Source organism: Mus pahari, chromosome 21 (assembly GCF_900095145.1).
Source record: "Mus pahari chromosome 21, PAHARI_EIJ_v1.1, whole genome shotgun sequence".
Taxonomy (NCBI): Eukaryota; Metazoa; Chordata; class Mammalia; order Rodentia; family Muridae; genus Mus; species Mus pahari.
In genome coordinates this window covers 28,286,152-28,297,232 of record NC_034610.1, presented here as the reverse complement: position 1 = coordinate 28,297,232, position 11,081 = coordinate 28,286,152, and the positions used below count along the sequence as shown (strand labels likewise).

General features: G+C 45.0%; 1 protein-coding gene across 1 annotated transcript in view; it reads right to left on the bottom strand.

The window, feature by feature from the left end:
• Positions 1–323: 323 nt before the first annotated feature.
• Iyd (iodotyrosine deiodinase) overlaps positions 324–11,081 on the bottom strand; it is a 13,616-nt gene continuing 2,858 nt past the window's right edge. Inside the window, exons 2-5 of the mRNA XM_021221778.1 lie at positions 9,395–9,586; positions 7,904–8,063; positions 3,149–3,305; positions 324–1,175 (exon numbers count right to left, since the gene is read on the bottom strand). Of these exons, the coding sequence (XP_021077437.1) occupies positions 993–1,175; positions 3,149–3,305; positions 7,904–8,063; positions 9,395–9,586 (692 nt within the window). The 3' untranslated portion in view covers positions 324–992. The remainder of the gene's footprint in view (positions 1,176–3,148; positions 3,306–7,903; positions 8,064–9,394; positions 9,587–11,081) is intronic.

The window sequence follows — 11,081 nt, the reverse complement described above, 5'->3', positions numbered from 1 at the left end:
AGGTCATGGTAGTGACCTGAAGAGGTGGGTAGACGAACTGCATGGAGAACAGCCCAAACAACACCATCACCACCTCCACCACCACCACCACCACCACCACCACCACCACCACAACAACAACAACAACAACAAAGGCATGCACATCAGGCCCTTGGGAAGACATAGGTGGGGACGGGTGACACATGCAACCACGGCAGTTCCAAATAGCTTCGCTGTTATCTGAGGAACCGGTGTTGTGTGTGGTCAACAGTGTCTGTGTGGGGCTGAGTCTGCCTTATGGTGGTGCCTGACTCCTTCAGTGTAAACACCTTCATCACAGACAGTTTCAAAGTACGGATGGTTTAATACTTTGTTGTATAATGGCAGAATATTTAACTACCCTCTTCCCTGTGCTAGCACAAGCCAGCTCCGACACACCCCATGCAACTCATGTTCAGATAATTGCCAGCTACATCCATGGCATGTTAGACATGCCTCTCTGGTTCTGTGAGTGTCATATTTTGCTTATGTTAAAGGTTACTCATTCAAGATTGGCAGAATCCCTATGAGGCTCAGGGACAGAACAGATCGTAAGAGTACATTCTCAGACTCAATGCCACCAGAAAGAAGAGAGCAGGACCACTTGATTAGTCAATATTTAAATTAAAAATTATTGCATAGGTAGCTTTTGGAACTATAGCAAATTTTCTAATGTGACTTCTCTATATGACTTTTATATATAAATATAAAAATCATTTATAATTTTTTAGAGAAGTTAAGGTATGCCTGCTTTTTGGCCTCTTGCCCCATATATTCACTAAAACAGTCCATTTAAAAATTACTTACTGGACAGAAAGTTCTAGAAAGTATGAAAAAAATCACTACATGAAAAGTGGCCCTCCCTGTACACTGGTTTCAGAAGACCTAACTCAGAGAGTAAGAGGGGCCAGGAGCCCCAGGGCGAAAGAAGTGGGGGTCATCCCAGCATTCCAGCATCTCCTTGGGTTGGCTGACTATACTGTCACCATGATCTGGTCCAGAGCTTTCCGCTTGAGGTCAGGCACGGTGGCATCTCTGCTGGGGTATCCCACAGGAAGTAGCACCAACAGCTTCTCATGTGAGGGGCGGCCCAGGAGCACCCTCAGACGAGGACCACAGTTGAGGGGAGTGGTAGTGACCGTCACTAGCCCTGCATTCTGAAACAAGAGAGAACAAGTGAGCATTTTAAAATCAGGCGAAACCACAGCTCTTCTCCCAGTCTGGGGGCATTTCATTTCCCCCTGAAGTCCGGCAGCAAAGAAGCTTCCCGCCCAGGCGATGTGTTGTGAAACCTTGCCTGTGCCCCTCAGCCTGCTGCCTTCATTTAGACAAACGACTGGAAACATCTGGAAGAATAACTCATCTTACTTTCCAATGAGGCTTGAGCAATGGGAATGGCTGCTTTAGAGAAACAAGGTTGAGGAGTGTAACCATTATTAAAGAATGACGAAGATAAGCTTTTAGCTTTAGCGGCCAGTCTGTACCTTTTATCTGACACAACAGCACTAGTAGTCCATCAGTACAAAGTCCACAATAATTTTCCTGACATGTTTTTTTCCCCCAGTATGACAGTTACCTGTCTGACTATATTTAGTTATTAATAGCCATAACAGCAGCATGTGAACTCATATAATTATAGGTGTCGGGAGTGAGTTACTGTAGGCTCTCCTGAGGACGTACACACACCATCATCCATAAAAATCATATAATACCTAGGGAGACCACGCCATCAGTAAGGTACATGCCTGATAAGCATTAGGATGAGTTCAACCTCTCAGAACTCATATGAAAGCAATACAAACTGAGGCATGGTGACACTTGCGGAGGGAAGCAGACAAGATGCATCTATACAGACATAGAGTGCGATCTAGGGCCCTAGCTGCTTCCCCTCCGATCCATGTTTCCCCAGTCACCTGCCCACCTTGGAGCCTGAGCCAGGAGGAAGGCCAGGAGCTTTGGGCATGGCCAGGCCAGCCCAGTGAGTCACTGTGCTGGGAGTCAGGCTCCAGGAAGAGCTTTCTCTCACACCTCAGTCATAACCCACCTTGGAATTCGGAGAAAGCAGAAGACAGCAAGCTCAACAGGAGAGCTAGCCTGGCCAGCCCTCTTCAGAGGCCGAGAGCACTGTGGGAAGGAGGCTGGCTTCTCCTGCTTCCCTTAAACTCTTATCTCATCTGTGGTGCTCTCTGGTCTGACGCCGGCTGTCTCTGGTCACTGGTGCACCTTCATTTATCTGCCTACACTGTGAGGAGGGAAAGCAAAAGCCGCCTCTTCAGGATGGTTTGAGAAGCAGCAGAAGCGATATGAAGGCTGTTAGATACAATCCTCATCTTTCTTTGAGACAGCGAGGAATCTCATCACACATGCCCGCGTGCACGCGCGCGCACACGCGCGCGCACACACACACACACACACACAGAGAGAGAAAGAGAAAGAGAGAGAGAGAGAGAGAGAGAGAGAGAGAGAGAGAGAGAGAGAGAGAGAATTGACCCTTCCTTCAAGCAGGGCCATTCTCTCTTACAATAGTGTATGTTGCGTGAGTTTGTACATTTAGCATCTCTCCCTCATTCCTCACCTGAATCCCAAGTCGCCATCAGATGAACTGTTTATGAGTTAACTAACCCCGGTGCGTCCCAGAGATGGCACCGGGTGTGTGAGGTAGAACTCAGCCCTGCTCCATCTCACATTCACGTTGCTCAAGCATCTCAATAGGAAAGCCTGGAAGCACACAGCCTTCTGAGACAACACAGTCTAGTAAGCCTCTCAGGAAGGGCGCTAAGAGCCTGGTGGCTGTTTTGCATCTTTCAGGGTTTGGTTTTCTTCTCAGATGGCTGCTCAAACCCTCAAGCTACATGCTATTATGGAGGAAAGCAATCACAGCAGTTCTTGTGACCCGGAGCTATTACAAGTGAGTTTCCAGGGAGAATTTCAGCTTCCACAGATATGTTACCCACCAATCCAGGTGTCCAGGGGTTGTTGTCACATCAGGCTTACCTTTTGAGGAACTCAGCTCTGGGCAAACAATCCCCCAGTGACCCCCACTTGGAAACTTGGCTGAAACTTTCCACTACAGTCCCTCTTGGTCTCCTGTCTCCCTTGTTCCCCTTGAGCCTGTGGGTGTGCAGCGCACCTGCAGGGCAGCCAGCAGGAGGCCACAGGCGATGGAGACACTGATCTCATTGTAGTAATGGACCTTCTTTTTTCCATTCGCAGCAAAACCGTGGACTTGTTTGAAAATGAGGATCAGAACCGGGGCCGTGTCCAAGTACTCCTTAATCCAGTTGGTTCTTTGGGGATAGAGTAGAAAGAACACTCAGGGGAATATTTACTCTGAATCTTTAGGGTTTTTTTTTTCCCCTTTAAAAAAGCTTCCTTAGCTTATCTATGATTTTTATATACACATTTCCTTGTCTTTTTCAATTGAAGTTGAAAAAGACTAGATTTTTTATTTTTTGCCATATTTATTTTTATATATATATATAAGGTTAATGAAATTAATAAGCATACATTAGTGCTTGCCCATTATGGAAAAGCAGGCAAAATGCTGAAGGAGACAGAAAGATGTAAGAGTATCTGCCTCCCCCTCTCTCTCTCTGCACTGCTCTCTTAAGTAGCCTCTCTTTCCTCAATGTTCTCTTGAGAGCTGGGCAGATCCTATTCTGTCAAATCTTTCTCTGATTCATCACTTTGTCTGCCACTCAACTAGACATCACTTTCAGGCATAGATGTATCTTTCTATAAACTAACTTTACCTTCATTGTTTGGGATTACAGGTGTGTACTAAGGGCATGTCTGTATTCCAGCCAGAGGGATTGTGTGCTAAGGCTGAGCCGCACCACAACTAGAAACAGATTCCGCCTGCCCCCCCCCCCCACGGTAAATAACACAATCCCAGGGTTCACAGTGTGATCAAATGCCCTGCAACAGAAAGACTCTATAGCTTTAGATCACCAAGCTGGAGTTCGCCAAAATGAAGCCTGCTGAGTGCTGCTAATGCATTAGATAACAAATACCACTCCGAAAGCAAAGTGTTGGTTTCGAAAAAGAACGTTGAAAGATACCATTGGAAACCACAGAATGGCCTCCAGTTGGGCAACGAAGATGAGGAAGGGGAGTTAGGGGGTGGAGCCCTGGAAGAAAGAATGGGTGAGTGTAGCCAATCAGAAAAGATGATGTATGGCAGATCAGGATGGAGGGCATGCCGGTACATGGGTGGGCTGGAAGGTACGTGTAGATTTTGCAGGGTCCTGGCCCTAATATGGTAAGTGATGGAGGGTTTACCTTGGGCTGAACAGCAGCATCATGTGATCCGATCCTTTTCAGAAGCATGGACTGTGATGGTGAGAATGTCATCACCAATGTGGCAGTTGAGGTACCAACTACACAGTCATCGTAGCGGGAGGGGACCTAGGCACCGGTCTATGGTTGTGGCCCAGGCAGGAGGGTGGTCAAAGGAGGGCCAGGCTGGGGAGAACTGAGGGAAGGGTTAAAGGCTACAGACAGTTGCTAGAACAAGGGAAGGAGCAAGTGAAAGGGGTCAGCAACAGTGGCAATGAAAATGAGCAGATGAAGAAATCCGAGCTGTGGAAGGAGGCAGGGCGCTTTTGAGGGGAGCCGGTGGCCATTCATGTGGATACTCATGATAACTTGAAATTTCTGTTTTCCATCTCTAAACGTATCTTCCTTGATTCCGCTACCCTGCCCCCTACATCTGTGCTGAGAAGAGAGACACAGGCCTGTAGAGACATCCATTCCAAACGGTTGCCTTTCCCCCGTGGGCTATTACATATAATAATCAAGAAATGGTGACTATTCATTTTACAGTTTAGCCTGGTTACCAGTCACCATTTTAAAACACCCCAGAAATGTATATCCTGCCGATGTCAAGTTTTGGGGGATCTGCCCTCCCACCTCAACCAGCTTAGCCCCACTGGTGAGTAGGTTTTCCACCTCACAGACAGGGAACATTAATGATTGAGATCAGCTCTGAAGCCAGAGTAGCTGGCTCCATCCTCAGTGCATAAAGCTGGCTCCTGGGCACGGCCCTGCTGAGGGTGGAGTGAGTTAAGGATGGAGAGTGGCATTTACTGATGCATGCATCACACTTTGAGATCACAGAAATGACAAATAAAAAGGTCCCTTTTGATCGCCTCCTGGACTCACTAGATTTCTAGCGTGGAGCGGTTGCCAGTAACACACACTGCCTTCAGGCCGTGAGCAGGCCCAGCAGCTGGTTTCCATCATTCGTTGAGAAAGCTTTAATGCTGCCAAAAGGCTGTGCCCAGGCCCCAAGGCTACATTCCACTATTTAAATTGTATTACATTTTGGACATTTTCATAATTGAAGATTCTGATCATATTCCTAATGGTTAAAATTAACTTTTAAAATACTTATTTTTTAAAAATCTTATGTGTATGGGTGTTTTGTATGTATATATATGTATGTGTACCATGTGCATACCTGGTGCCCAGGAAAGCCAAAAGAAGACACTGGATCCTCTAGGGCCAGAGTTACAGACCCCTGTGAGCTGTAGGGTGGGTGCTAGGAACTGAACCCAGGTCCCCTGCGAGAGCAGCAGGTGCTCTTAACCACCTAGTCCTTTCCCCAGCCCTAACTAGATTTTAAACATGTATAAAATATGTATAGAGAAGAAGTAAGCAGTGCAAATTTCTTAAAATATTTGAGGAAGATTAAGCAGTCTGCCTGGCTTCTAAGGCAAATCGATCATTCGAAAATAGTTTCGTGCTTGCCTTTTCTAAGCACACTTTATCAACTGATCCTTTTCGTTTAGTCTCGGTTAATTCAGTTTTATACTAATTCATTGAGACCTCATATTAGAGCAAATAAAAAGACTGCAGGACTACTGAGGATGACTGAGGGCACAGTCGGCATTTTCACATCTGGACAGACAGCTGTGCAAGCCCGAAACAGTATAGATTGAATACTACATTATATATTAAAAATTACAGCTCTGGGCTTCAAAGACAGCTGGAAAGGGTGACTGGGCGTAGTGTCCATTTGCTATGCAATGTGTGTGTGTGTGTGTGTGTGTGTGTGTGTGTGTGTGTGTGTTTGTGCATGTGAATATGTCTTATGTGTGTCTGCGTGAGTATGTGTATGTGTGTTTCTATGCACATACTGTTGGTTAAGCAACTTGATTTGTATTATGGATTTCTAAACAGAAAAGTCTATGAAATGAGAAAAAGACAAACTAGTAATTAAAGTGCTGAGTGGCGGAAGCTGTTTTAGATATATGAAGGGCACACATAAGGACAACGGGCACACAGATGAGAGAACAATTCTCAGTGACAGAAGTGAGGCGCTGATGATTTCTGAAGGCACTGTGTCCAGCTGGAGTCCCGTGTTTCACTAAATGCAGAGCCCACCTTGACTTTGACATATCCATTTTCTTCATGAATAGACAGTAAGCATTATAATTCCATTGTTGAATTAATCCCACACTTATCTGAGAGCGTAGTGTGGCCTAACACACTCCATGATACATTAGTTCCCATATAGTGTAATCATCTTCAGGGAAAATTATCCTCTCACCATAATAGCAGGGCCAAGAGACTCCTTATTCTCATGACCAAGCCTAGGCTAGAAGTCCCATGGCATCACCAAGTGTGTGATCACAATACTCTTTCTTAGGCCCCCATCACTGTGGGGTGTCAGATGGCAGGTGAAAGAGCTGGCCACAGAAGGCCATCGCTGGAGACCGAGGTAGTAGGCCTCTCTGCACTTCCTGGAGCTGAGAACTTGGGCTTGCCTCCTTTAGGGCCTTCTGAGAGGTGAGAGCCAAAACCCACCCACCTTGCCCCCCCACCCCTTCCCCAGGTCACCCTGACTTCCACTCTGTTTTCTTTGGAAGGGAGGAGCCCACAGTACTAATGTATATGTGACAGTACAGACCTACTGAGGGTGCCCTTAATTAAAACTTAAGTGGTAAGATGGTTTGGAATGCTCCTATCACTGTAGCGAACCAGGATTCGCTTCATTCAAGATCCGGGCAATCACGTCACAATCTCATGTTCCGGACCGGTGGAAAGTGAAGTAATTCTTCAGTTTTAACTGACAAGCAGTTTCTGGGCTGGAGAGATGGCTGAGCAGTTAAGAGCACTTTGTGCTATTCCATGGGACCCAAGTTCAGTTTCCAGCAACCACAGAAGGCAGTTATGAAGTGCCTGTAACTCCAGCTCCGGTGGACCTGATACCTCTGGATTCTATGGGAGCCTGCACACGAATACCTCCACCTCTCTCTGCCTCTGCCTCTGCCTCTGCCTCTGCCTCTGCCTCTGCCTCTGCCTCTGCCTCTGCCTCTGCCTCTGCCTCTNCTGCCTCTGCCTCTGCCTCTGCCTCTGCCTCTGCCTCTGCCTCTGCCTCTGCCTCTGCCTCTGCCTCTGCCTCTGCCTCTGCCTCTGCCTCTGTCTCTGTCTCTGTCTCTGTCTCTGTCTCTCTGTCTCTCTGTCTCTCTGTCTCTCTGCCTCTCTGTCTCTCTGTCTCTCTCTCTCTCTCTCTCTCTCTTACACACACACTTTATAATAAGTTAAATAAAAATGTATAATTTATAATAAATTAAATAATAAATTAAAATAAATATTTTTTAAAAATTAAAAATAATTTAAAAAAATGATTATTTGGGTCAGAGCCTTTGTGAAGGGTTAAAATAAGATGAAGAAACAAAATAAAAGAGAAACAAGGTGAAACCTGATTCTGTATTCATGCACTGAAATACTACACTGAGTCATATTAATATAAACACTTAAAACATCATCAAAATGAGATAATAACAATGATTTTAAACCCCACAAATCCAGGACCTTCAGTGGTAATTTCTTACAGTAACGGCAAGCCAAGCATCCCCTAATTCCATCAGCTCTGTACCTCAGTTTCTTCAGGTCTGTGACCCATCGCTTTCCCATCCTTTTCATGTAATTTATTTCTTCCTCCTCCTCGATAATCTCTCGGATCTTATGCTTCATGTCTGGGTCCTTCACCACCACAAAGGTCCAGGGCTCTGTATGGGCCCCACTTGGAGCTGTTCCTATTGCCCATTAAATTAAAAATAAGTGTAAGACTGCAGAGGAATGTAAAACTGTTCATTACGAAGAAATACAATAGCAGGTATTGTGCTGATGTATGTCTGTAAGCCCATTCAGCAGCTGGGAAGCTGAGGCAGGAGGACTGTTATTTGTAGTAAGACCTTGTGTCAAAAAGCAATAAAAGGAAGAAGAAGGGCAGACAGAAAAAGAGGTGGAAGAGGAGAAGAAAGAGAAGGAGGAGGAGGAGAAATTTAATTTAAGCTCACATACTCTCACAGGGTGGGGATCATTGACTGTTGCCATTTAGGTAAAGGATACAACTATCCAAGGCATTTGTATTCTTGACAGAAACAAAGTATTTTTGATGCCTTTTTTGTATTAAAGATGGATCTCAATGGGTATGCAACAAGCTCCACACATGAACTTAAATGTGTCTTAGGGAGATGTAAGACAACAGAAAAGACAATCCTAGAGGAGAGTGTAGCATCATTGGTTTTATTTTCCCCTGGGTGGAGACATTAGTTTACATTTAAAGCGAATCTATCTTGCTTTAGTTTAATTTACAAACCCACATAAGGAAATTTTCCTATTTTTTCTCATTCAGCCAATTACTGTACTAGAGTGTCATGGAGTCTGTTTCTGGGAAGACAAACAGAAATCTGAAGTGAATGTGGAGGAAGGAGCCTGCTTTGAGGAGGGACAAGATGTTTCTCCTGCAATGTATTCCTTACATATTCAGAATTTTCAGCTTTAAACAAAGCTCATAACATGTACTGACTTCAAACGTTTTTAATGTTTTCTGTTAACGTTTTCTGTTTTCCAAGCAATAAAGAATCAAAACGTAGGAAGGAGAGATCTGCGTTTCCGGCAGTCATTAACAATGGGAAAGCCTTTGTGGTGGTTTGTATATGCTTGGCCCAGAGAGTGGCACTATTAAGAGGTGTGGCCTTGTTGGAGGAGGTGCGTCACCGTGGGCACGGACTTTGAGACCATCCTTCTAGCTGCCTGAGGACAGTCTCCTGTTTTCCTTAGGAACAAGATACAGAACTCTCTGCTCCTCCAGTACCACGCCTATCTTGAAGCTGCCATGCTCGCTCATCTTGGTAATAATGGAGTAAACCTCTGAATCTATAAATCAGCCCCAACTAAATATCCTTATAAGAGTTGCCTTGGTCATAGTATCTCTTCACAGCAGTAAAACCAAAAGTATAACGCCTTCACAGATAAACATACCACTCTGGCTTTGTCTATATGTTTGGACTTCAGTGCTGTCCCAACACTGTCTCCGTCACAGCCTCTGACATTCTGCCGGGCTCAGCATGCAGTTACCAACCTGCTGCTTTGATGACGTTGTCAATGACTTCCATTGGGACTTGCTCGCTGCTGATAAACCTGACGGAGCGCCTCTTACTGAGGAGTTCATAGAATTCCTGGGACCTCATCCTCATTTCCTGTTCTGGGTACCGGGTGTGAGAGAACGGGATGTGTTCCACGCTCTCCTCTGACTCTTGCCATTCCTCAGCATCTGCAGACAAGAGCCAGAAGCACAGCCAACTCAGCCATCTCCCTCGTTATAAGGTCACGTGGGGTCAGGGGAATAAAGTTCCGGAAAAGCCTATTTGGTGATGTAAAGCCAAACTAATCTACCAATTTTTTTACAAAGAAAAAAATTAAAAAGTAGATCTGTAGAATCTTGATCACTGATCATGGTCATTCTTCAGATTCTAGACTTGTTACAAATCAAAACAAGAGAGATTACAAAAAAGAAATTAACAAACGGAAATTCTGTTAAATGGTAGAGTGGGTTATTTGACACAAACCTCCATTCAGGTCACCAAGTAAGGTGGTTTGGTCTTTGTCAAAGCACTGGGCTAACAACACAGAGGCTCATGTTTCCTGCTTACATCTGTCAGTTCCTACAGGTCCAGTCTCCACTTTGATCCTTGAGCATCAAGGGGAGCCAAACCAAAGCCCACACACTCAATAGGAAGCTGCATCAGCCCAGCCCTTCAAGTTACATCCTGTGGGAAAGTATGGACTGTAAAGATGGCATCCTTCATGAGCCTAGGATATTTTTGGTGTGTTCCTCTTCTAACTTAGTGTTTCTTCTTGGAAGCACCCAAGTTGTCTAGCAGCAGGAGCAGCAGCAAATGACAATATCTAAAGAATTTTAGAAACAATTTCCAGTAATTCACCAATGCAATCCTGCACCCGAGAGAACACAATATCTTGAGTAAAATTAGTAAAATCAATGCTTAGAAGTAAAATCATGTGTGCCAGTCCTCCAAAAAATTTACAGAGGAGCAAACAACTATGACACTGTGCTTAGAGAAGAAAAAAAAAGATATACTTATAAAAATCTCTAGAGATTATTATAATCTAACTAGAATTATTTGGATTAAATTGTTGGCAAGTCAGAAAAGTAAAAATCTAAAATAAAGCAAAGAGCAAAAGACAGAGAATACAGATGAAAGATAAAGAAAAACCAGAGCCAGTTTATTTAGGAGCATGAAGAAAAGCAAAGAAAGAAATAAGCTACAAGAGTTATAGTGGCTTCCTTAAGGTGGGGACAAGGGCGTGAAGGACATGGAGTTTGCAGAGAATACCAAAAGGCAGCCTACAAAGTGTATCTGAAAAGGTCTCTAGAAGGGGGCGTGGCATGCTCTGAATGATAGATAGCCCGCTGTATGAGTGGTGGGGACCTGGAGACATCATGGAAGATTAAATGTGGATGCTCTGCTTGGGTAAGTCAGAACACAGAAGAAAGCAGGAGCCCACGGGGCTGAACTTCAGAGTGCATAGCTCCGTGAACTTAGTGCCCTCAAAGTTCTCAAGAATCATGAAGAGGCATCAGTCTCCTGAAAGCCTCTCTCTCTCTCTCTCTCTCTCTCTCCCTCTCCCCCACCCCACCATATGTGCGCGCGCGCGCGCGCGCGCGTGTGTGTGTGTGTGTGTGTGTGTGTGTGTGTGTGTGTGTGGTGTGTGTGTGTGTGCGTGGTGTGTGCGTGTGTGTGTGTGTG